The following is a 22953-nucleotide window of genomic DNA, read 5'->3' as shown; positions in this document are numbered from 1 at the left end:
GAAGGATAACCGTAGTTGATGGCGGACACGGACAAGTGATAATTAAGGGGCATTGCCAGCCCGAGGCAGCGGCGAGGAAATCAGGAACGGAAACAGGCCATGTGTTTCTTGTTCGGGGCGGTCGGCACGGTGGGAATGACAAGGGGCGAAAGGCGAAGAAGTCGAGCTCGCCGGATCGGGGCGGCACACGGCGGCACGGGGACTTGCGAGACGAGGACAAAGGCTGCCCTGTACAGGGAACCTGGAGAGATTTAGACGTCTCGAAGTGGACAGGCGGCTTTGGTGGTCAATTTCTGGTGTGGATAGCAGTTGTAAAAGAATGAGTGTCCGTGGGAGGGAAGTGGAGGGGCAATGGACAGAGGGAATGCTTTCTGGATGAGACGAGAAAATCCCACGACGGGAGCTCCTACCTTGGTCGATGAGCACGGGTCGGGACGCGGTCCGTGCTATTACAGCGACAGGGACCTCGGAGTACTTGGAAAGGTACACGTACGGATCCGGGATAGGGCACATGTACCGGTACATCATTCCAAGCTCATCACCTGTTCACCAAGCTAGCAACCAACATTGATAATATAAAGGGCCCTACTAAGAAAGAAAGAAGGAGGTTTGGTGTCGGAAGGAAAGCAAGAACAAAGAGAACTAGAAACAATAAAGGAATATAAATCAGGGACCGAGACATAGTCAGCAAGCAACGAAACCCATGAGTTGGCCTAGGTAACTTCCTTAACTTCCTACCATCAATTGGGCTTCGGTCACCAAAGGACATTCATTGCCCGTCCCCGCCAGAGCTGATTCCTCATCAATTGATGGGGAAATGCCTTGTCCCATCGACCTCACGCTGGAACGACCGAGTTCGGAACGGGGTCAGTCGGGATCGGTGTCTGTAAGTTCCGGTCCAGGGTACCGTGACAGCGCCAAGGATGGTTTCAGGACGCCAGCGCAACAACATCACGTGACCACGTCTCCAATTCCACCCCGGACCTTTCCCGTCTCGTCGAATCCGCCAAACAAACATCGTCGTCCGTTGCTTGGACGCGTCGTCGACTTGCGAATTCCAGCCATGAGACCCCACACTCCGTCCGGTGATCCCCCCAGCGCACGCAGTGCACGGAGCTCGCTGTCTGGTCGGTTTCGCGCCAGCAGTGGCTCTGCTCTACCCCGACCCAACTTTCTCCGCGAATCCAGGGTATGTCTTGGAGCACACAAAGGCTCGGGTTTTGGTTCCCATGTCGCCAAGTTGGGAAAGGAAACAGTGCAGAACCAGCAAACTAACCCACTATTGTTCCAACCTCTTAGACATTCCGAGCTACCCAACCCAGCTATAATCTCTTTACCGGTGCCGAAAGCCCCTCCCAGCGACCATCGTCCCGCCACAGCCAAGCCCATGCGGTTGCTACCGAACCCGCGCGTGCCGTGTCTAGAGAGAGCTCCAAAGAGAACCTCGCCCCGGCCGACGCACAGGAATACGAATCGCAGCGTCATGTCATCGAGGAGCTCAAGGCCGAGGTCAGCGCCCTGCGCTACACCATCAGCACCTTCGACTCGGAGAAACAGATGGCCGACGCCCGCCACAATGCCGACATGGAAGACCAGCGCCGGCGTGCGCAGGCCGATTTCACCGCCAAACAAGCCGCCGAGTCGGAGAAGTCCCAGGCACTGCGCCAGCTGGAGGCGGCCAGGCACGAACTCGACGAGATGAGGGAGTCGTCCAGCCAGGAGAAGCTGAGTTGGGAAAAGAAAGTCCGTGACGCCGAAGAGGAGGCTCGCCTCCTACAAGAGCAGCTGGAGGATCTGGCGACGGCCAAGGACGAGGCGGCTCGCATCAACGAAAAGAAAATGACAGATCTCGAAATGCAGCTGCAGGCGGCGCAGAAAGCAACACGGGAGATGGAGCAGGAGGGACAAGAACGGGAAGCAGCCCTACAGCAGGTCCAGGCACAACTCGCGGAAAAAGACAACCAGATGGGAGACTTGGAGGCCGAAGTGTTGCGTCTCAAGGCCCAGACGGGCGACGCAGAGACCATGGCCATCATCAAGAAGGAACTCTCCGAGCAAGTCACCCACATCAGAACGCTAGAATCTACCAATCGAGAACAGCTCGCCGAGTTGAAGCACCTACGGCAAGTCACGAGAGCCGTCGAGGTGGTGGAGGAGGAGAAACGCTCTTTACAGCGCAAGCTGGAAGCGCTCCGCACCGTCGAGGACGAGCTTGCCGAGACGCGTATGCAGCGCCAACGCCTCGAGGACGAGAGGCTAGCGTGGACGGCCTACCTGAAAAGTACCAACGAATCGGGCGACGACGACCTCGAGTTCGACTCGCCCGAGGCCGTGGCGCGAGCCTTGGTCCAAGAGCGGCTCACATCGGCTTCGTTCATGGACAAGATGGGAGAGCTCCAGGCCGAGCTGGCGGCGCAGGAAAGCACCATCAAGTCGCTGGAGACGGATGTGTCGAGGCTCAAGTCCGAGGTCGAAAGGGCCAAGGTCAGCGCCAGCGCCTCCAGCGCGGACAAGATGCGCCTGCGGCTGGAGCGGCAGCGGGCCCTGGCGGCCAAGGAAGTCGAGTACCTCCGAGCCCAGCTCAAGACGTTCGACACGGAAGACGTGACGTTCCAGCCCGAGCAGTTTGACGAGGAAAAGGCAAAACGAATCCAAGAACTCGAGGACCTCGTGGACCAGTACAAGGCCGAAGTGCAAAGTCTACACACGGAGCTATCCTCCCGGGAACCTGCCGAATCGACACCGACCCCGGGCAACAAGCGGCCACGCCTCGACAACGACGACGACCGCGAGGCGGCCAACTCGGCCCTCGCGGAGCAGCTGGCGGAACTGACGAGGAAGAAGCGGAAGCTGCAGGACGACTTCTCGGCGCTGCAGTCCCAGCACGCGCTGGCGACCAAGGAGCTGTCGGTGGCGCGCGAGCAGGTGCAGGCGCTCCAGTCGTCGTCCAAGACGCGGATCCTTGCGCTGCGGTCCAACCCGACGTCGGACTACGAGCGGGTCAAGGTGGCGACGCTCAAGGCGCTGCAGGCGGAGAACGCGGAGCTGGTGGCGCACATGCGCGACCCGCGGCGGGCGCACGGGTTCCCGACGGTGCCGGCGTCGCAGCTGGCGGCGGCGCGGCGGGAGGTGGACGAGGCGCGGGCCGAGACGGCGAGCGCGCAGAAGCTGGCGCGCCGGCTGCGCGAGGTGTGGGGGGCCAAGTCGGCCGAGTTCAAGGAGGCCGTCTTCTCGACCATGGGGTGGGTGGTGACGTTTATGCCCAACGGCAAGATGCGCGTCGAGTCGCAGTACCACCCGTCCCGGACGGACGAGCACGAGAACAGCATTGTGTTTGACGGGGAGCGCGGGACGATGAAGGTGGGCGGTGGCCCGCGGAGCCCGTTTGCGGCCAAGATTTCGAACCATATCAAGTATTGGGTTCACGACAAGGGGTGTATCCCGGGGTTCTTGGCGGCCTTGACGATTGAGTTTTACGAGGAGAAGATGGCGGGGGAGTAGGGAAGAGTGACGATGTATAATGACGGGGCCTTTTCCTACTCCTTTTCCCTTCCCCATTCCTCTTGTCTTTTTTCTCTTCTTTTTTCCACTGGTTCTCTTCAATTTCTGGATGTACATACGCATCTATACCCATGGTATGGCAGGGCAGGACGGATCACCTTGGAGTGTTGGGCGTTGAAAAGGGCTGTAGATCGTGGGCCCTGATTTTTTATTTTATTTTCTCTTTTGGACCAGGACTTGGCTTTTCACATTATTGGGCCGTGACTTCAAGTAGTGTCCTGAAAATAATCCATTCCAGTCTTGAGCCTCTCCGTCAGTTCAACTGGGGTTGTTATATAATACAGAGTACGCCCTTTACGAAGTATTTGATGCCCACGAGGTCACGTGTACGAGAGTGGCGGCAGTCTTCCCCAGCCACTGTGGCTGTTGCTTACGCGTTCCCCTACCCCGCCCCAGTGTCCCGCGCCAGGGTCTTTCTTCCCTTTATCCTTCCCACATCCATCTCCATACTCGCCTCCATTTTCCATACTCGCCCTCAGTCTGCATTGCCCTTGAAAGGAACCACGATTCTTGCCTTGGCATTCCGCATGACAAACAGTCGGTAAAATGAAAGTCCTCGGTAGCGGTGAACGGCGCTTAGCTGTCTGTGCGCTGCTCACTGACGCTCGAGTCAGAATTGGCACCCTGTGTCCTCATTCTTTTGGCCCAGTCTCTCAATCATGTCTTACTTAACTGCCAGTGCTCGCGTCCTCTAGGCCAGGAAGAGCCGTGCCAACCATGCTCGGCACATCGACGAGCCGATCGGAAACATTCCCGTTCCATTGAGCCGGGGAGCGGGAATGACAAGGGTGCAGATTTGGGACATGCAGCCTACACGATTGCCCTATTTTTTTTTCTCCGTATTCGCCGTTACGAAAAGGCCCTCCCCGTCTTTCCCAAGCAGATGCTCCATCGTCGATAGGCGTCACCGCTTTCTTTTCTTCGACGGGGTCGAAAGCAACGGTGTGTGCTTTCAGACACTAGCAAGTCGTGTCATTTTCCTGGCCAACCGGCAACCGCCCAACCCAACCCACAACCGGACTGGACTTGTCTTGCACCCACCCCGCTGGCTCAAGTCAGCCTCTCAAGGCGGGAGTGATACCATACCGCCTCCTTCTTGTCATTCCTGGTGTGCCGATCCGCAGCAAACGGTCATACGAATATTCCTAACCATCTCGTTATCGCATCCGGGCTCGGTTCGAAGTCTCTAGTCAAGCCACCGGGCGGGCACTAGCTTGCACCGGCTCACTGTCATCGGCTGAACTAACCTGCCATGTTTCTCAGATGCTGGTGACGTCGTCCATGGCGTTACACGTACAGACACCGTACAACGTACCGTACCTCGCATGTCGCATACCACCTATTAGCCGACGACTTTTTGCTGCAGTCTCTCCCCGACTTCCCACCTGGTGACCGGCCGGTTCTTCCAGAGCTTCTCGTCAAGTTGGCCCGTACCTTGTGCCCCCCGAGCCCCGTCTTAGCCCAGCCCTATGTCTCTCATGTTCCCAACCTTCCATTGTTGTTCGTGTCATCATCAACTCTGCATCGTCAGCAAAATTGCGGAGCCTATCGAGGCTTGAAATTTTCATGGTACGAATATTTCATCGTCAGTCTTCCCCACACGTGGAATTCTACGTTGTACACCTTGCGACTACAGTGCCAAGCACACCGGCCCTGGCCTACCGTTGGACGTCGACGTCGGTAGGCGATTGACCAGACTCGAACGACTGACGGCAACAGACATACATCCGCTGAAACATCAATGATCCAGGGCCTTTCCCTTTCCGTTTCCTGTCCGTCGTTTTATCGTTTACCACCGGGGAATAAAACCTGCACTCGTCAATTAAATTACGCAAGACCGGGTGGTACCCACCTGACGCAACCAAGATCTCCGGGCCCGTCCGCCCATTGACAACCCGTTCCAAACCCGGGGGAGCTTTCGCCTCCAAGGGCTTCATCTTGGACGGGCAAACATTATATTCGTATTCGTCTCACTGAACTGGGACGGACAAGATCGAAAAAGGAGAGGAACTATTGATTCTCAAAATATTGTTCCACCAGAGTTCGATTTTTCACATAACCCGCGCACTACCAGCCGCCACACCGCCCGGCGGTACCATCGCCAACGTCGAGCGGCTCTGCCTTGAATGCGCGCCCTATGAGGAAATCCGTATCATCACTTGGTTGCGAGGAGAGGTATGCCACTCCCCGCGATCCGCCGCCATAGCCATGCCGCCACACTCCAGAGGGGCGTCGTCCCCTTCCAGGCCTGCGACCATCTTGGTCCGTGGTCTTGTCCGCGGCGGGTATGATGCCGAGAATGACCAATGGCACGCCTTTACCGCTCACGAGATTCACATTGGCCTATCTTCGTCCTTGGCCGTCTCCCTCCTCACCTTGGTCGCCTTGGCAATTGTTCTCTACTTCTTCTTCCGCATGAAGAGGAGGAGTTTCCGTCAAAAGTGCGTTTCCCCGGGCGTCACATTGTTGTAACGAACAAGCCTCACTCCGCCGTGGGCTGGCTGACGCATCATGCGCAGGCTGATCATGCTCCTCATGCTCTCCGACGGCTTACAGGCCATTTCTTTTTTCATTTTCCCCATTGTCGCGTTCACCATGGGTCCCATCCAATCCAAAACCGTCTTTTGCCAAATCAACGGCTTCATCCTATCCCTGGGCATCGAGGCTTCGGACATTGCCGTGTTATACGTTGCCATCCACACAGCTCTCTACGTCTTCAAGCCGTCGCAAGCCACCGGCCAGCTGGGCTTATATCCCTACCGGCGGGGAGCCTACGTTATCATCTGCGTCGTTCCCATCTTACTCGCCTCGCTCGCCTTCATTAACAAGCCGGCTTATGCTAGCGACGGCCTCCTCTGTAACCTCCCCGTGACCGCTACTTGGCCATGGCTGGCCCTCAGTTGGATTCCGCGCTACGTGATCATCGCCATCCTCATTATTCTCTACAGTTCCATCTATTTTTACGTGACCTTCCTCATGAGGAAGTTCGACCAGGTCGGCGGTCGAGGCCAGCACTGGTCCCTCTTTCGAGGCTGCTGTCATGATCATGGGGGGGAACGGGCCCGGGGTGAGGAGCGTCGACGTCCGTCCGACTCGTCGCCTTCAACCCCTCCACTCGCTTACCTCCACCCCGCCCGCTCAGCACCCGAGTTACCCCCGTGCTCCGCAACAAATGGAGAACGACAGTGCGGGACGTCGGCGTCTTCGGGGACGTGCCCTGCGGATCAGAAAAGAGCCGCCAACCTATCCGATGGGCGGCGGCGCACCTGGAAGCCGTCTTTCTTCCAGGAAAGATGGCGCTGGAGATGGCCAATCTTATTGTCCACGAAAAAGAAGGCCGACGTCAGCCGCCGGTCGAGAAATGTCCCTGCGGCCCCTTCTCCTGGCCACAGTACGGCGACAACCGCGGTGGCGGCAGCGAACCGTCCCAACGCGGCGCCTCCGCCTCTCGGCGACGACGAAGCTGGACCGGTCATCCTGCAACCCGCTTCTCATGCCGCCTGCCCGGTCAGCCATCCGTCGTCAGCTCACAGTATTGCCGAATCCACCACATCTCTTTCCCCGACACCCCTGCCGGAATCTGCCCGTGATCCACGGCGTGGTAGAAGTGATGATGAGCTCGGGGATGGTCCACTGGCTAGGGCGACTTCCACCCGTTCGGACTACTTCAACCGCCCCTATCTCATCAGTAGCAGGCACCAATGCGACGAAGAGCACGGGCAAAGGGAGAGCACGGATCCTACTCGGAGGCCCCACTCCGACAGTCTCGGCAATATCCACCCCGCTCACAGCCACCACTGCACCTGCCCGCTCGCTCCGTGGCTGGCCGGTGAAAGTGCGTCGTCCATCGGCACGGCAGACCGAGCCCGTGCGGGGGAGGGGAGGGGAACGCAGACGGAGGAGACGGAGGCGCCCGACTCGATGGCGGACCAGCGCGACCAGATGCGGCGCCAGTTACTCTACCTCTTCATGTACCCCCTCGTCTACGTGCTGGTGTGGGTGGCGCCCCTGATATCCTACGTGATGCAGTGGCGGAATCCGGACGGCTACGCCCCCTACGCCCTGGTACTGCTGAGCCTCATCAGCTTGTCCGGCCAGGGATTCGCGTCGGCAGCGCTGTTCGCGAGCCGGGAGAAACCCTGGCGGTACGGGCGAAAGCGCACAAAGGACCACCCGGACGAGGAGTTATCTGGCCCTTGGTGCGGGGAGTGGATGGGCTCGTGGTCGCGGCGGACGTGCTTCGATTGGAGGGCGTGGCATCACCATGGACATTCCGGGGTCGGTCCGACGAAGGATGAGATGCATGTTCATGGGCGCCTGGCGCGTATGCGGAGGGATAGGGAGTGTGCCGAGTTTGAAGAGCAGCGGAGGGCGCGTGGCTCTGCCGGATGGAGTAGCAATGGAGGGGAAGGGCAGCAGGGGGGGATGGAGTGGTGGGAGCGGCTTGAGAATGTGTATGGGTCTGAGTATGGCCTTGATGTGGCCTCGAGAGGGGATGGTGAGGAAAAAGGAACTGGAGTCTGAGGTCGGTCGCCGGGTATACAATTTAGTCTGTCGGGAGCATTCATTTGGCGTTCCAGGTGGGGGAAAGCTAAAATGGACGGGAACGAGGATGGGTGGCGTTTGGTGGTTCGATGGTCGTCAAGCATCCGGACGATATTAGCCTGTTGACCGGCCGGCGTTGATGAGATGGGGGCCTGGGATTCTTTTCACATGAGGAGGGGATACCATTGCCGTCTAGTGGAAAGGTTTTTTTTTTTACTCATCTCAGAAATAATGTGGAAACCAGGCCAAGAGGGTCAATAGTTGGAATATTGGATGTAGGTGTCGGTGATGTCTATTTACCTGGGCGGCATGACAACCTGTCGCCCTCACGAGAGCTCCTTTTTCACATCTTAATTACCCCTGAATTCGCCATCCAAGATCACTACTCCCGCAAAAAGCGTAAAAAGCCCCGCGCAACAGCAACGCCATCATGTTCCCGGTCCGCACGGGCGAGGGCCTCTTCCACAAAGTCGTCGGAAAAGATGCCCTGTTTATTGCGGGTGCGCAAGATCTCGGTGACGATGGCGCCCGTGAACTCCGGGTGGCCTTGGACTGTGACGTAGCGTTGCGGGCGATGGAAGCCCTGCACGGGGCAGAGGTCCGTGTGGGCCAGGGAAATGGAACCGGCCGGGTTGTCAGTTACGATGTCGCGATGCATCTGGTGTATGCGCTGTAATTCCGAATATTTTGTCAGAAGGCAAAGAAGAAAAATCGAAAGGCCGGCCGAAGCAAAGGGAGAGGGAAGGATGACAACTGACCAGCTTCTCCAACCCGAATAGACGCTTTCCCGTCTCGGTCAAGTCCACTTCCACCACGGCAACCTCCCACCCCTTATCGCTCCGCTCGACGGGGACGCCCAAGGCGCGGCCGACGATCTGGTGGCCGAAGCAGACGCCGATGACACGTATCCTCCCGCCCTCGATGCAGGAGCGGGTAAAATCGACGAGGTCGCGGATCCACGGCTCGTCGTCGAAGGCGTTGTGCTTGCTCCCCGTTATCAGGATGGCGTCGATGTCCTCCGGGGAGGGGTAGGATACTGGGGCGACGTCCGAGTCGGGGACGACGTGGTGGGCTGTGATGGTTAGGAGGGAGGAGAGGGGGAGGGCTTGAGATGTGGCGGCCCGGTCGAAAAGGGAGGTGAAGACGCCTGAGTAGCCGTTGTACTGCTCTTTGGTGTTTGGGAGGGGGGTGTCGGTTTCGAGGATGGCGAGCCGGGGGGGTGGCGCGTGGGAGTTCATGGCGACGTATGGAGTGGATACAGGGTACAGAGCCGAGATATACAGGTAGTTTCGAGTATTCTGGGGTTTCTGTGAACAATGAAAAATGCTGAGTTCAGTGCAAAAGGGCAAGTCGAGATATTCCGTGTAGTCCTCGGGCGCGCCCGATGGCGACAAGGTGAGCTCACGGCCGATAGCGGGGCATAAGACGGAGGGGCGATAAGATAGTGGGGTGAGATAAGGGCGATAAGGATCATCCCTACGTGTCTCCACCAGCGTCCAGAAGCGGCCCTCACGGTGCCTCACCGTGAACTCTTGATGCTTCCTAGGCCTGCGATGGTCGGACAGAACACCGGCAAGTCGCGCGACATGCCATTGCGCCCTTCCCTCACTACCTTCCTAGCCAAGGCCAGAGAGGTATTGGCTAGCCCAGCTGCACAGCGGCCCAGTCCATTGACCTTGGTCGTCGGCAACGAGTCTGCAGGTAGCATATCTCCTCTCTACTACCCCTGGCCATTTACGAACGAATGACATGATCAGAAACCTAACACCTCTAGACCTCGACTCCCTCTGTTCCCCCATCGTGTACGCCTACCTCCGCAGCACCACCTCGCCCAACCCGACCCTCCACATCCCGCTCTCCAACCTCCCCCGCGCCGACCTGGCCCTCCGGCCCGAACTCACCACGGCCCTCGCCCACGCCCGCCTGCGCCCGTCCGATCTCCTCACCCTCGACAACCTCCCTCCCGCCCTCGACCCACGCGCCACTCGGTGGCTGCTCGTCGACCATAACGCCCTCACGGGGCCCCTCGCCGCGCGCGGGTTCAGCGACCACGTCGTCGGGTGCGTCGACCACCATGCCGACGAGGGCCGCGTCCCTTCCACAGATGGGACGGGCGAGCCGCGCATCATCGAGAAATGCGGTAGTTGCGCCAGCCTGATCGCGAGCTTCTGCCGACCTGCATGGGAAGAGGCGTTGCGTAGCAGTGGGTCCCGGGGCGAAGAATCGGATGCACACCTCGCGCGGCTCGCCCTGGCGCCCATCCTGGTCGACACGGCGGGGCTAAAGGCGGAGGACCGAACGACCGACACCGACGTGCGGGCGGTGGAGTTCCTGGAAGGCCTGCTCAGAGACGACGCGAGCTACGCGCGGGAGGCCTACCTCGAGGAGCTGACGCGGGCAAAGGAAGACCTCTCGGCGCTGGGGGTTCGCGACATCTTCCGGAAGGACTACAAGCAGTGGGACGAGGGGGGTATGGCGCTGGGCATGTCATCGGTTGTGCAGGGATTTGATTACCTCCTGGGTGAAAAGGCGGGGGGAGGCGGCCCAGAGGTCGTGCTGGGTACGTTCCGCGCGTGGGCGGAGGAGAGGAAGCTGGACGTGGGTGTTATCATGACGACGGCGCACCCCGGTGGAGAGTTTCGGCGGGAACTGCTCGTCTGGGCCTTCAACGAGGCAGCCGTGGCAGTGGCTGAGGATTTCGTGAAGACGTGTGGTGAAGAGTTGGGCTTGGAGACTTGGGGCGACGGGAGGTTGGACCTCGTTGAGGAGGGGATGTGGAGGAGGGTGTGGTTGCAAAGGAATGTTGCGTATAGTCGTAAGAAGGTGGGACCTATGCTAAGAGAAGCGATGAATGGGAGTTCGAGGTTATGATCGCCAGTGTAGTAAAGCGAAGGGGAGAAACTTGTCTCCCGCGGAGCTGTGGGTGAACTTGAGGGCAAACAAGACAATGACCTTATGTTCTAGTCATGGGGGTATGGTCTAGTGGTATGATTTCTGTTTTGCATTCCTGCAAATTTACAGACGGTCGTGCGTTCAATCCGCGCTACCTCCAACGTGTCTCTTTTTTCTTTTTTCTTTTTTCTTTTCTTTTTGTTTTCTAGTGCTTGTGTGCAGATACATAGAGTACCTTATCTCAGTGGGCTCAGACCGTTTCACAGGCATGTGTAGGTAATACAACTAAAATGCACGCTAGTATTTGAAGCGCTGTGATTGGCTAACACGGAAAGTAGTGGGTCTAACGCGTACATTTATGCGTGTAATTGTATCTTATCGTCTAATTATATATCCCGCGCCACTCCAGGGAGGTCTGAGCCTACTGAGATAAAGAGTACCGACCTTGGGCGTCCTTTGCTCTAGGTACAGTATATAGAGACACCACGACGTTAATAGAAAAGCAATACGGATAAAATAATCGTCCCTGGAATCGCCCTCCTAGTCATTGAGTTCCTCATTGCCTAGGCTAAAGCTTTCAACGACATCTTAGACATGGTAAGAATCTCGCTCTTACGTAGATGCTAGATAACTGAATCTATGGTACATACGTGCCTTGGTTACCAGACATGTGGATCTGATAATCTGGTAGGGCTGAGAATAATAGCACGTGAACGTGGAGACGATCAACGAAAATATATTATATAATCACACGTTTCCGTCCGAGGTCAGTACTTATTCGTATTCGTATGGTTTTCTTCCCTTTTCCAGGCGAGATCACGTCTTTGAGTGGTAGGAAATCCGCCATGACCTCCCGTTACTTGGCCTTCTTTCCTTACCATGACATTTCTCGCTTGGAGCAGGTACTGTTCAACAGGACAATATTCTGCCACAGCCCACATGATCTGTCCACAGACGTAATCACCGGTCCACCGTCGCCCAGTTATCCTCTCTTGGGACTTGCTTCTCTTTTGAACTGCATGCCTGAAGGGATGCCTGAAAGCTTTGTTTCCGCAAAAAAGTAAGGCATGGGCACTCCGGACTATGAATAGATTCGCCAGGATCAGATCAGGTGTAATCCCTCTGTAGAGGCGAGATTGGCCCAACAGTACTGGGAGGTCTCGTAACCATGGGGATAGTATTTCGTACGTCTCAGACAGGCGGTTAGACAGACCACCTCGGCGACCCGGAACCAATTTCTTCTCTATTCGCGAATCACAAACAACCCTACTGTCCATTGGCCTGATCAGACCGAGCTGGTCTCGTCATACGGGGTTCATACCTTCGAGGGGTGAGGTCTGGTTTTGGCCCGTCGGCACAGCACTCCCAGGCTTACGAGACGACTCGGCGAGAAAGAAGAGAGGGAAGGAAAACACGACCATCCCGCTCATCCTGGAACACTTAACAACTCTGTCCTCGATTAAGAAGCCATAAAAGTCAAGTCTGGTCTGGTCTTACAGGTCCTTAAGACAGCCATGGCATCTTTGCTTCTTAATTATTGACAGTGGAAGAACGCGACGCATCGTAGCCATTCAGCCAGCCTGGATGGATTCTATATTATACGACGAATATAGTTACTTTCCTTTCAATTAATATATACTATTCCGTCGTCCCCGATTGCTGGCAAGGACCAGACGGTGACAGCTGGATCCACTCTCCTACCCCTGCTGCGGAACCGTCGACTTCTTGGACGGCATCGCGACTCGCAAGACACGCGACACAAGCTCACATCTTCATCTCCTCCCTCTCTCCCACGTAATTGTCTGCCTCTCACTCCTAGTCATCCACTCGATCCTGCAACGACCAAGTCGACCGACAACAGACCATGGCCATCTCGGGAGCTTCGCCCAAGCAGGGCCGCGACTACTTCTACCTGGCCATTTTCACCATTCAGCTTTGTGCCATGCTCCGTGCGTCCTCCGCCTCATGATTTTCCTCGCACATTGACCTCTTATGCTCTCTCTCACCCCTGACCCTGATCCTTCGCCCTCGAAGCCATCGCGAAAAACCACCATACGTGCAGATCAAAACACTCACACTGAACTTGATAGTCGTCGACCTCCCCCCGCTATACCCATCTCACCTCTGGGAGCCAGAAGGCTCGCCCCTGAACATCCTCCTCGGACTGCGCGGACTGTACGCAAAATGGACCAACGACCCTTACTTTGTGACGCCGCACGCCGAGCTGCCGCCCTGGTTCCGCCTCTTCACCTTCATCGAGGCTGGTTACCAGCTGCCCATGGCGCTGTGGATGTTCCGCGTCTTCAAGGACAGCCGACGGGGCACTACGCCTGGCTTTGAGCTCGCCTGCGTCGTCTTCGGCCTGCAGGTGGCCCTTACCAGCCTTGTCTGTGTCTGGGACGTCGCCTATTGGGATCCCAGCGTGTACTCTGTCTGCGACAAGAACATGTTTGTGTTTGCCATTTACGGTCCTTGGGTTATCATTCGTATGTTGTGTCCCTACTCCAATCCCTGTACGTGTTTCGTGCTGATGGGCTGACGGCAATGGCTAGCGACCGTCTTCGCTGTAGATATGGGCAAACGTTTGCTTGCTCGGATTGAGGAGGGCGAGAAATGCAAGGCTGCATTGGAGGAGAAGAAATCGCAGTAATGAGTACTCTTTGTTGTACGCGTAATGGGAGGCATACCCCCTGTTCTGCACTGTATATCTCCTGGCTCTGTCGAGGCATGCATAGCGACACTCCAGACTTAAGCCCCTGCATATTCCAATCACCTAATGTGCATCAACAGGGCATCTGCTAATCCATGCGCTTATATCCCCATCCATTGCCCACCCCGTTCACCCCAAACCCAAGAGGCGTCGCCCCGCCGAGGCCGCGACCCTTCAACCGTCTAGGCAGCACAACGCCCAAAAAGTAGGCCCCCGACGCCACAATGCCCGCAAGGAAGCTCACAAGTGAATAAAACACGGTGCTGGCGTAAATATGACCGCCCATGCCCTGCCACTCCACCAGACCCTCCGTCTTGGGCAGCGCAGGCGTAGGGAACCACCGCACCGACAAGCGCAACGGCAACGCATCGCCAATGACCAGCCTCGTCGACGACTTGGGGTCCAGGGGGCTGGTGCTGTACGCCACCCCAGAGTCGAGGACGCCCGAGTCCTTGGGCTGGATATGGCGCTTCGGCCTCGCGTGCAGCAGCACGTTCATGTGGGTGCCGATGTGCAGGTGGGACAGCTGGAGGGTGCCGGCCAGGGCGAACACGAGGGGGATGTATTCCTGCACGTAGGGCTTCTGGCCCACCACGTGGACCTGCGGCGCCGGCCGGACGGGCAGGCGGCAGGTCATGGGCGCGTCGTTGTGCACGTAAAACTCGAGGAGGTGGTAGGTGGGGTCGTCGATGAAGGGGATCGTGCAGTTGAGCTCGCCTTCGTGCCCGTAGCCGAACTCGAGCGGCCTGCCCGTTTCATTGCATGCCGGGAATGGGATCCATTGGAGTTGGTCCTTTTCGTCTGCGATGTGTTCGCCCGTTTCCCTGCCGAGTCGCTTCGTTAGAGATTGTAGGTGAAAAAAAAAAAAAACGCTTCTCGCAGCCGAATCCCGGGGGAGAGGTTGACAAACAGTCAGAAGACGGCAACGGGCACTCACGAGCTCCGGTCCAAACACTCCACGTGAATTGGCGCCCCGTAATGGTACGACGGCAGGCTATCCTCTGGCTTCGAAGCTGCTGCGGCCTGCAACATGCCTAGGCCGGCAAGAATCGCAAAGGAGATGCGGGCCATGGTGATGGTGGTGATGGCTCGTAGCGTTGCAGTCGCTAATGATGCACGCACGCACTATCTGATCGTCACACGCGTGCGTCTCTGGGATCCAGTCCAAACATGATTATGCGATCGACCGACGGGCAACGCAAATTGGGTTCCAAGCACGCAAATGAGGGTTGGATTGTTTTGGTTCGGCCTTGTCCCCGAGCATTCCATCTCCTTTTTGGGAGGGAAACATGTCCATGCTTGGCTGAATGTCACATGACTTGATGACAAAGTACGATTGTGGCTGTGCTCTACTGTGGCTGTGCTGTGGCGTATATATGGATCAACGACCATGGACCGACTGTTCAACTCAACACTTTTAGGTACATCGCATCTTCACGCAAGATGAAGGTCATGCGGACGGTGTCATTGATCAGGGGTATCATTACTCGTAAAGACTATCCCAAAGCGCCCCTGCCCCGGCTATAGTACAGAAATCACGCACACGCCCAGTGATTGCCTCAAACATGGCATGAGAAAGGACGCCCGGCCATCAAGCTTTACCGATCCATCCCCAGTTGACGAAACAATCAAAAATCCGGCTGCCCTTTTGAGGATCTAGGCGGCAAATATCCCGAACTTGCTTCTTTTTCAGATAGCCGTTGCCGCGCACCGCCTCTTTCATGATTTCGGCCTTGATGAACATGTACGCCTTGGGCTGCAGCCGGGTCACCTCACACAACTTAAGCTCGTGCGGTGTCATCAGCTGCAGGTCCGGCGTGCCCGGGTTGTGCTGCACGGGGTTGATGCCCGGGATGGGCGCCGGCATAAACAATGAACGTTTGGCCGGCGCCGGCGTTGCTGCGACGTGCGCACCGTTCGTGCCGCTCGTTCCGTTCGTCTCCGTCTTTGGCTGCGGGCCTGGAACCGGGTTGCCATCGGGATCGATGGCGTAGGGCGCGTTCGTGAAGGGGGAGAGCCGTTCGGGAAGCTCAGGGGTCACTAGCAAGGAGGCACCGCTCGGTGGCTCCGGCGCCGCCGCGACGGCCTTATTGCCGCGTTGGGCCGAGGCCAACCGATCGAGGGAGCTCATGGGCGTGTTTTTCTGCGCACGCTGGGCCTTCTCCTGCTCGTATTTCTCGCCGCTGCGCAGGTCGCCGATCCCCATCTGGCGCCACTCCTGAAGCTGGGCGATGGCCTGGCGCAGGTTGATCTCGTCCAGGAGGCCCTGGACAAAGTTCTCATAGTCGGTGCGGTTCATGAGACGAGCAAACGGCTTGGTCTTGTTCACCACGTCGCGCTCCTCCTTGGTGCGTTTCTTCTCTTGTTTGGTGTTCTCGCGGTACTCGAGGAGGTTGTGTTCGAACATGATCTTCTTGCGCTCGGCACGTTGCGTGAGGCGGGCATTGTAGATATCCATGGTCACCAGTTTCAGTTCCGTCTCGGGCTCGAGTTCGCCCGTGCGCGGATTGATACCGTCGCCCGGCTCGAACTGCATGTGCTGGACGGCCTCTTCCGCCTCGTTTGCGTATTCCGTCTCAAACTCGAGACGACCGGGCATGTAGCCTTGCACTTCGTGGCACGACGGGACGGACGCTGTCGGCTTCGTCTTAGGTTGCAGAGCGGGCGCGTTCTTGGCAGCTTCTTTGCGCTCCTCGATCCGTCTCTTCTTCTTGGCCTGGAAATCCTCGCGAGAAATCTGGTTGGCCAGCTCCATGTCGTGGGGGCTGCATCGTTCCGGGAGTGGATAGCGGGACGACTCGAGGTATGTCTTGTAATAGTGGTCGCGGACCTCATCCTTGTCGCGGAAGCCGCCGATGTGGTCGGCGATGTCCCCCCAGGAACCGAGACCATAAATCTCGGCACCTTCCAGCAGCAGCAGCTCTTCGTCTGCGCCCCAGTCCGGGTCAAAGATGGGGAATGAGTTTTGTTCGATGACGCGAAAGGGGTGCGTCTCTGGTTTGTGGTTGCCGCTGGACGAGCCTTGCGCAAAACAACTCACGCAAAGGTCGTAGTCTGGACACGCGCTGTGGGCGCATCGGATGCGCACCTACATCTCAGGGTAAGCATGCGGGCGTACTCAGCATTGATTCGAGCATTGCGAAAAGAGAAAGAAAAAAAAAAAGGGGGGGGCGAAGGGACGAAGAAAAGATGCCGGGTCTGCTCACAGTTGAGGTGATATCGACGGAGCAGACATCGCAGTGGTATTTCACCCCTCCCTCCCCGCCGCGAGTAACGGTTTTCTTCCTAATGACACCCATACCGTCCGTTCCTGTCGAGTCAGCTGTATCGGCCGAAGAGGAGACGCCGGGTGCGTCTTTGGACCGGGTGGACAGTTTGTGGTACTCGGATGCAGCGCCCAACCGCGCTTGGCCCGAGGGGTGGGGAAGGACTGGGAGCGCAAAGGTAGGGCGTGTCCGGTGTGTCGGGGGTGCCCGTCGGCAGTTCTATCCGTAACCACAGTGTAAGAGTTGTGGTCGGTGTGACAATTCGGTATTCGTCCTGGTTTAGGTGTGTTTCAAACGGGTGACGGAGGAGAGACGGGCTGAGAGTACGATGGCGATGGGCAACGGAAGTTGAATGCTGGAAGGTTATCGAGGTGGTACGTCAATGGTCCGGTTCTGGGGTAAAGTGGATCCTCAGATCGATGGCTAAACCTCGGGTGTAACTAGGTCGGAAACCAGGAAGCCCGAAGTATACCTAACCAATACCATCAAACGATCACTACACTACACTACGAAGTACTCAGTACTTCGGAGACGGTGATTCTGTGCGGATGTCGATGGTTTGAAGGAGCTACATGAACGGTGCGAGATTCCAGCCCAATGTGTAGCCCACTCGACTTTGAATTTGAATGTGGAGATTCTGGAGATTCTTACGATGATATCGTTGGAGCAATAATGGAACCAGTCCCCGAACAGAGACAGAATGAACTTGACCGTGACTCGGGAGAGTTGTAGCCGACGGTCCTCCCACCACATCGTCTACCTAGGTACCTCGACGAATATCTGTTCTCCTCGCATACGTCTAGTCCAATACGTCTAGTCCAATTCCATCTCCGAAATCATTCATATCAACCTAGTCTTCCCAGGAAACCAGGTCAACTTGCTGCTATTCTCTCGTGGTTTGCTCTGTCTCTTATCCAATGACAGTCGACACTTCGGGGACGGACCTCGGCGTGAAATACCCCGCCATGGGCCGATCTGATGCCTTGCCCCGCCATCGTCATTGTTGCGCCAACCTTCAAAATTCCACCCGCTTTCTCATTGAAGAGGCACAAACTATCGGATTTGAAACTACTACCAAATCAATCCCAATCTAGATTGCGAAAATAGAAATGCCACATCAGATCCTGGACGACATCTCCCATCGGAGATACAATCCACTCCGCGGCACCTGGCTGCTCGTATCACCCCACAGGACCAAGCGACCATGGCAGTAGGACACACAGGGCGACCCGACCCCTTGAAGGACGAGAGCATCATGAACCGGAACTGAATCGCCGTCGTCTAGGGGCCAGGAGGAGAAGCCCTCCAAGAACCAGCTTCCCGAATACGACCCGGAGGTAAGCCGACTAGGCTGAGGTGCCCTGGCCTTGCGCTGTGCTTCTAACTGACACCATGTCTTTACCCTAGTGCTATCTCTGCCCTCGGAATGCCCGCGCGGGTGGCCATCGGAACCCTGACTACACGAACACCTTTGTCTTCATCAACGACTTCAGCGCCGTCAAGGAGGACCAGGCTACTTATAGCACTGAAGTCTCGCCAGATGGTAAGGAGAGCACCTTGCGCCTGTTCTTCAACCATCCACGACGTCTCCTTTTCACTAAGAAAACATTTTCATAGACATCGCCTCGACCCTCCTCCGCGCTGAATCTACCACTGGACGATGTCATGTCCTCACTTTCTCGGCCAAGCACCACCAAACCCTCGCCGACATGACAGCCGAGGAGATCCTCCCCGTCATCCAAGTCTGGACCCAAGCCTACGCCGCCCACCTCCGTCCCGACGGTCCCCTAGCAGCCGCCGCCTCGGCATGCGTCGCCAGCCTCCCGTCCCTCCCGCCCGAGAACACCATGACACCGCCGAAGACCCAGCTGCGCTACATGCAAATATTCGAGAACAAGGGCGCCGCCATGGGCTGCTCGAACCCGCACCCCCACTGCCAGATCTGGACCACCTCCAGCATGCCCGAGGAACCCGCCGCCGAGATGGTCCAGCTTGCGCGCTACCGCGCCGAGCACGGCGGCCGCCACCTGCTGGCCGACTACGTCCGGGTCGAGATGGAAAAGGGGGAGCGCGTCGTCTTCCAAAACGCCGGGTTCCTCGTCGTGTGTCCCTGGTGGGCCATCTGGCCGTTTGAGGTCCTCGTCATCCCGAAGCGCCACGTCCGCGCGCTCGTGGACCTGACGGACGAAGAGAGGTTGCAATTTGCCGAGGCCATCCAGGAGGTGACGAGACGATATGACAACCTCTTTGAAACGAGCTTCCCTTACAGTGAGTGGTCTTTCCCGTGGGCAAGCTCCATTGCACGGTCATTAGCAAGAGATAAAAGAGCAGAACTAAATCATTTGCAGGCTCTGGAATCCATCAAGCTCCTCTCGATGCCACCGAGGAAGAGGCCGATAACAGCTACCTTCACATGCACTTCTACCCTCCACTGCTCCGGTCAGCTACTGTGCGCAAGTTCCTGGTGGGGTACGAGCTCATGGCCGAGCCGCAGCGAGATATCACGCCCGAGCAGGCAGCGGTGCGTCTGCGAAACTGTGGAGGAGAGCTGTACCGTAATCTATTATCATAATCATACGTAGTGGCTTAAGACACGGCCTATATAAGGTAGGCATCGGTTTGGTGTCATCCGAAGAGGCATCAGGAAGTTTGAATTCGTAGGTACACAGTGTAACACGCCTGCTACTTTGACAACATGAAGCCACAGGAAGTTGCCCCCCAGCACCTTCCACTCCCGTAACGTGCCTGCCCCCTTTGCCAGCGTGGCGGTATCACATGCCCTCGAGGGATGATTCACCGACATGGGAAGGAACCTAAGGTTTATATAGCCCTTCCGCCCAATTACTTTCAACCATCAGGTCTCCGTCCCCTTGCAGAGGTGGAATGGTGCAGTGGCTAGAGGTGTTAAACAAATACCCGACGGGCAAGCCTCTAGGTCCCATAGGGCGCGCACAAACGTGGGCGTGAGGAGGAGTAGTCGGCGCGATCGAAACGCGCTGACAGCTCTTTTGCTTCTTTTTTTTTTTTTTTTTCCTTTTTTCTTTTTTGCCTTGCCTTATTGCTTTTGATATTACATCACCTCCTCTTTCCATTATACTATCCTAGGCTGATATTCATATCAAGACTAGCATAGAAAGAAATGCTTTCCCAACCACCCTAGTATATCGACCCTCTATGTGTATTCCTTTTCATTTCTGCCTCTTCCCACCTCCTCCCACCTCCTCCACCTGGCATGCTTACGGAGAATCCACGTAGTAGCTCCTCGTCAGGGGCATCCAGAACAGGGCAAGCGAAGCAAAGACGAAAGGTCCAATCTGGGGTTTGCCAAAGGTCATGCTCTTAAAGATGAACATCTCGCTCGAGAAGTGGCTAAAGGCGATGACATATGTCCACCACGCGAGGTCGAACATGTGGCCGTGCCGCAGGTGGTAGGCGGCGTACATGCGGACGATGCTAGTGATGAGGGTCCAAGTGCCGAAGAGCCGGCCCATGAGCGGCGTGACCTGGTCGGCGGCGTTGCTCGAGGCGGCCGCGGTGGTCGCGGGGACGAGCTTCTTGGCCGAGTCTTCCGGGTCGTAGTTGGCGGTCTTGGGGGGTAGGTTCGTGTTGGCTACGAAGCGGCCATTGTAGACGCGACGGGTGAAGTGCAGGGTCAGGAAAGCTTGCGCGGAGTTTCCTACGGAGATGAGGGAGAGCTAAGGATGGGTGTATTGTGTCAGTCTGGCTTGGCAGTGGTATTGACTGATTTCTGCTGACAGGAACGTCGTCGGTCGTAGAAAGATGGGGGACGTACGAGCACCATGTAGTAGGGGAGAAGCCCATCCCCGGGAGGAAGAATATCGGATAGGGAGACCATTGTCGGAATCGAATGGTAGGCTGAATGGCTGGTGTTCTCAGGTGGGTTTGCTGGATTCCGAGGTAGTCTTATGGTTCGTTGGGAAGAAAGCAATTGCTCGTGGGACCGTCTCGGGAAGTTTTGGAGTCGCGTTTGTGCTACAGCGCCGGCGCCAGGGGTCAAGTGGGCTCGACCATATCCACATGCCCAGGATAAGTGCCGCGTAGTCGGTACTAAAATTAAGACGGTTAACATGTGCGTCAGTGGGGTACTGGTACCTCTTCGTAATCAATCACGCTCTCGCGTTGTCCGGCCCAACAAAATTCCAAGTCCTCCATTGTCCCTACCACTGTCGCCCTCACGGAGTACTAGTTGGGGAGCTTTCTTTTTTTTCGTACAACCCCTCGCCAAACCATCTGCCTCCCAATTGACGATTGTTGGAGCTTTGCCGCATTCGAAATTATCAAGATATTGTTCCATTTTTCACATTCATTTCGACACACAGGCACGATGGAGGCGATTGTCGAGTTGGCGGAAAAGATCCCCCAGCCAGTCTTCTTGGCTCTCGCTGGCCTGGGTGCTCTCGTTGTGGGCAAGAAGGTCCTCGCTTACCTGAACTTCGTCGCCAATGTCTTCCTCCTGAGCGGCACCAACGTGAGTCCTAACCTCAGCCCGTCTGTTTTCGTTTGAACTTCCTAGCCCGCGTTCCCTCGTACCACCGCTAACCCCATGGTCCGTCCAGCTTCGGAAGTATGGTGGTCCTGACAGCTGGGCCGTCGTCACCGGTGCCTCCGATGGCCTGGGCAAGGAATTCGCCTACCAACTGGCCGCGCAGGGCTACAACCTCATCCTCGTCTCCCGGACCCTTTCCAAGCTCAACGACCTCGCCGAGGAGCTCCAGAAAAAGTACCCCAAGGTGAAGACCCGGGTGCACGCCATGGACTTCTCCCGCGACAGGGACGAAGACTACGCCCAGCTCGAAGCGGTCGCCGGCGACGCGGACATTGCCATTCTCATCAACAATGTCGGACAGAGCCACTCGATCCCCGTCCCCTTCCTCGAGACGACGCGCGAGGAGCTCCAGAACATCGTCACCATCAACTGCCTGGGCACTCTGAAGACGACGGCGGTGATCGCGCCCCGCATCGCCAAGCGCGGCCGCGGCCTGATCCTGACCATGGGCTCGTTCGCCGGCTGGATCCCGACCCCTTACCTGGCGACGTACTCGGGCAGCAAGGCCTTCCTGCAGCACTGGAGCAGCTCGCTCGCCGAGGAGCTCAAGCCCCAGGGCGTCGACGTCCAGCTCGTCCTCAGCTACCTCATCACCACCGCCATGAGCAAGGTGCGCCGCGCCAACGCCATGATCCCGACCCCCAAGGCCTTTGTCCGCGCCACCCTGAGCAAGATCGGCTCCGGCACGTACCAGAACTGGGCCTACACCTACACGCCCTGGTGGTCGCACGCGGTCATGCTGTGGGCTGTGGAGAATACCATTGGCGCCGGTAATTCGCTGGCCATCTGGTACAACCTTTACATCCATAAGGACATCCGGAGGCGTGCGCTTCGCAAGGCTGAGCGGGAAGCCAAGAAGGCGTAGGACTGCGACGTTTATGGGCTTGTCGCGGACAATTATTCTTTGCGTTGAGTGCCATGTCATACGGCAAAACTGACGTTAGAAACACTCTTGCACTCTTTTCGTGAGGGCGCCATTGTATTAATGACGGGTGTTTCTGGTGCGAGGGATTCGGTCTGTACGGTTCGGGAAAATGAGCGACTTGGGACTCGGACAGTATTTACAGTAGAAAATGTAAGGTAATAATGGTACATGGGGACGGCTGAAGGTCAAGCCGTGGTGTGTAATTCCAGGTCCAATTCAACCGAGTGTCTGAAGCAAGCCGTCTAAATAAATAAACAAAAAAGTCTACCAGCATGAATTGTAACCTTCAATGGACGCATTTTGACAACACGGGGAGGTGTCCGGCATTTCCTGTAAATATCACCGAGAATCGTGTTCGAAGCTTTATAGGTACATTGTAGCTCCATTGGGTACACCGAGATCTTCAACACGTGATTGGATGGCCTCTCGGTGAGAGCTTGACAAAGCTCCAATGACCAGAGCCTTGCGCCCGATTCGGTTTAGCGCA

The 22953-nt window shown here is 57.0% G+C and overlaps 10 protein-coding genes and 1 non-coding gene across 11 annotated transcripts; 7 read left to right on the top strand and 4 right to left on the bottom strand.

The window, feature by feature from the left end:
• The first annotated feature begins 884 nt into the window (after positions 1-884).
• ACRALDRAFT_1078944 (uncharacterized protein) lies at positions 885-4269 on the top strand. The gene is made up of 2 exons (XM_071018839.1): positions 885-1189; positions 1300-4269. Exons 1-2 carry the CDS (start codon positions 1064-1066, stop codon positions 3499-3501), a joined length of 2328 nt encoding a protein of 775 aa, XP_070879290.1. The 5' UTR covers positions 885-1063; the 3' UTR covers positions 3502-4269.
• Positions 4270-5769: 1500 nt separating this feature from the next.
• Positions 5770-8085, top strand: ACRALDRAFT_2024293 (uncharacterized protein; the record flags this gene model as incomplete). The annotated part of the gene is made up of 2 exons (XM_071020207.1): positions 5770-6002; positions 6081-8085. 2 exons carry the CDS (start codon positions 5770-5772, stop codon positions 8083-8085), a joined length of 2238 nt encoding a protein of 745 aa, XP_070879289.1.
• A 403-nt stretch (positions 8086-8488) lies between these two features.
• ACRALDRAFT_2038946 (uncharacterized protein) lies at positions 8489-9344 on the bottom strand (the record flags this gene model as incomplete). Its single annotated transcript, XM_071020917.1, has 2 exons — positions 8489-8776; positions 8865-9344. 2 exons carry the CDS (start codon positions 9342-9344, stop codon positions 8489-8491), a joined length of 768 nt encoding a protein of 255 aa, XP_070879288.1.
• Positions 9345-9692: 348 nt separating this feature from the next.
• On the top strand, positions 9693-10977 carry ACRALDRAFT_2093897 (uncharacterized protein; the record flags this gene model as incomplete). Its single annotated transcript, XM_071022645.1, has 2 exons — positions 9693-9807; positions 9881-10977. The coding sequence occupies 2 exons, from the start codon at positions 9693-9695 to the stop codon at positions 10975-10977; spliced, it is 1212 nt and encodes a 403-aa protein (XP_070879287.1).
• Positions 10978-11074: 97 nt separating this feature from the next.
• On the top strand, positions 11075-11158 carry ACRALDRAFT_t63. The gene has a single exon. It is a non-coding gene; the product is annotated as a tRNA-Ala (tRNA).
• Positions 11159-12862: 1704 nt separating this feature from the next.
• ACRALDRAFT_1067140 (uncharacterized protein) lies at positions 12863-13537 on the top strand (the record flags this gene model as incomplete). Its single annotated transcript, XM_071017412.1, has 2 exons — positions 12863-12947; positions 13089-13537. The coding sequence occupies 2 exons, from the start codon at positions 12863-12865 to the stop codon at positions 13535-13537; spliced, it is 534 nt and encodes a 177-aa protein (XP_070879286.1).
• A 259-nt stretch (positions 13538-13796) lies between these two features.
• ACRALDRAFT_1053945 (uncharacterized protein) lies at positions 13797-14779 on the bottom strand (the record flags this gene model as incomplete). Its single annotated transcript, XM_071015800.1, has 2 exons — positions 13797-14532; positions 14646-14779. The coding sequence occupies 2 exons, from the start codon at positions 14777-14779 to the stop codon at positions 13797-13799; spliced, it is 870 nt and encodes a 289-aa protein (XP_070879285.1).
• Positions 14780-15115: 336 nt separating this feature from the next.
• Positions 15116-17313, bottom strand: ACRALDRAFT_1073804 (uncharacterized protein). The gene is made up of 2 exons (XM_071018154.1): positions 16915-17313; positions 15116-16796 (listed from the first exon to the last, which is right to left on the bottom strand). The coding sequence occupies exons 1-2, from the start codon at positions 17005-17007 to the stop codon at positions 15300-15302; spliced, it is 1590 nt and encodes a 529-aa protein (XP_070879284.1). The 5' UTR covers positions 17008-17313; the 3' UTR covers positions 15116-15299.
• Positions 17314-17888: 575 nt separating this feature from the next.
• On the top strand, positions 17889-19666 carry ACRALDRAFT_1059876 (uncharacterized protein). The gene is made up of 5 exons (XM_071016127.1): positions 17889-18184; positions 18260-18311; positions 18382-18517; positions 18592-19242; positions 19323-19666. Exons 1-5 carry the CDS (start codon positions 18084-18086, stop codon positions 19544-19546), a joined length of 1164 nt encoding a protein of 387 aa, XP_070879283.1. The 5' UTR covers positions 17889-18083; the 3' UTR covers positions 19547-19666.
• A 336-nt stretch (positions 19667-20002) lies between these two features.
• On the bottom strand, positions 20003-20938 carry ACRALDRAFT_1078949 (uncharacterized protein). Its single transcript, XM_071018840.1, has 2 exons — positions 20768-20938; positions 20003-20669 (listed from the first exon to the last, which is right to left on the bottom strand). Exons 1-2 carry the CDS (start codon positions 20828-20830, stop codon positions 20211-20213), a joined length of 522 nt encoding a protein of 173 aa, XP_070879282.1. The 5' UTR covers positions 20831-20938; the 3' UTR covers positions 20003-20210.
• A 264-nt stretch (positions 20939-21202) lies between these two features.
• Positions 21203-22735, top strand: ACRALDRAFT_1046520 (uncharacterized protein). The gene is made up of 2 exons (XM_071015450.1): positions 21203-21463; positions 21552-22735. The coding sequence occupies exons 1-2, from the start codon at positions 21320-21322 to the stop codon at positions 22404-22406; spliced, it is 999 nt and encodes a 332-aa protein (XP_070879281.1). The 5' UTR covers positions 21203-21319; the 3' UTR covers positions 22407-22735.
• Positions 22736-22953: the final 218 nt, after the last annotated feature.

Source organism: Sodiomyces alcalophilus (assembly GCF_042370955.1).
Source record: "Sodiomyces alcalophilus JCM 7366 unplaced genomic scaffold ACRALscaffold_1, whole genome shotgun sequence".
NCBI classification, from domain to species: domain Eukaryota; kingdom Fungi; phylum Ascomycota; class Sordariomycetes; order Glomerellales; family Plectosphaerellaceae; genus Sodiomyces; species Sodiomyces alcalophilus.
The sequence above is the reverse complement of the archived record's forward strand: the minus strand, read 5'-3'. Positions and strand labels throughout refer to the sequence as shown.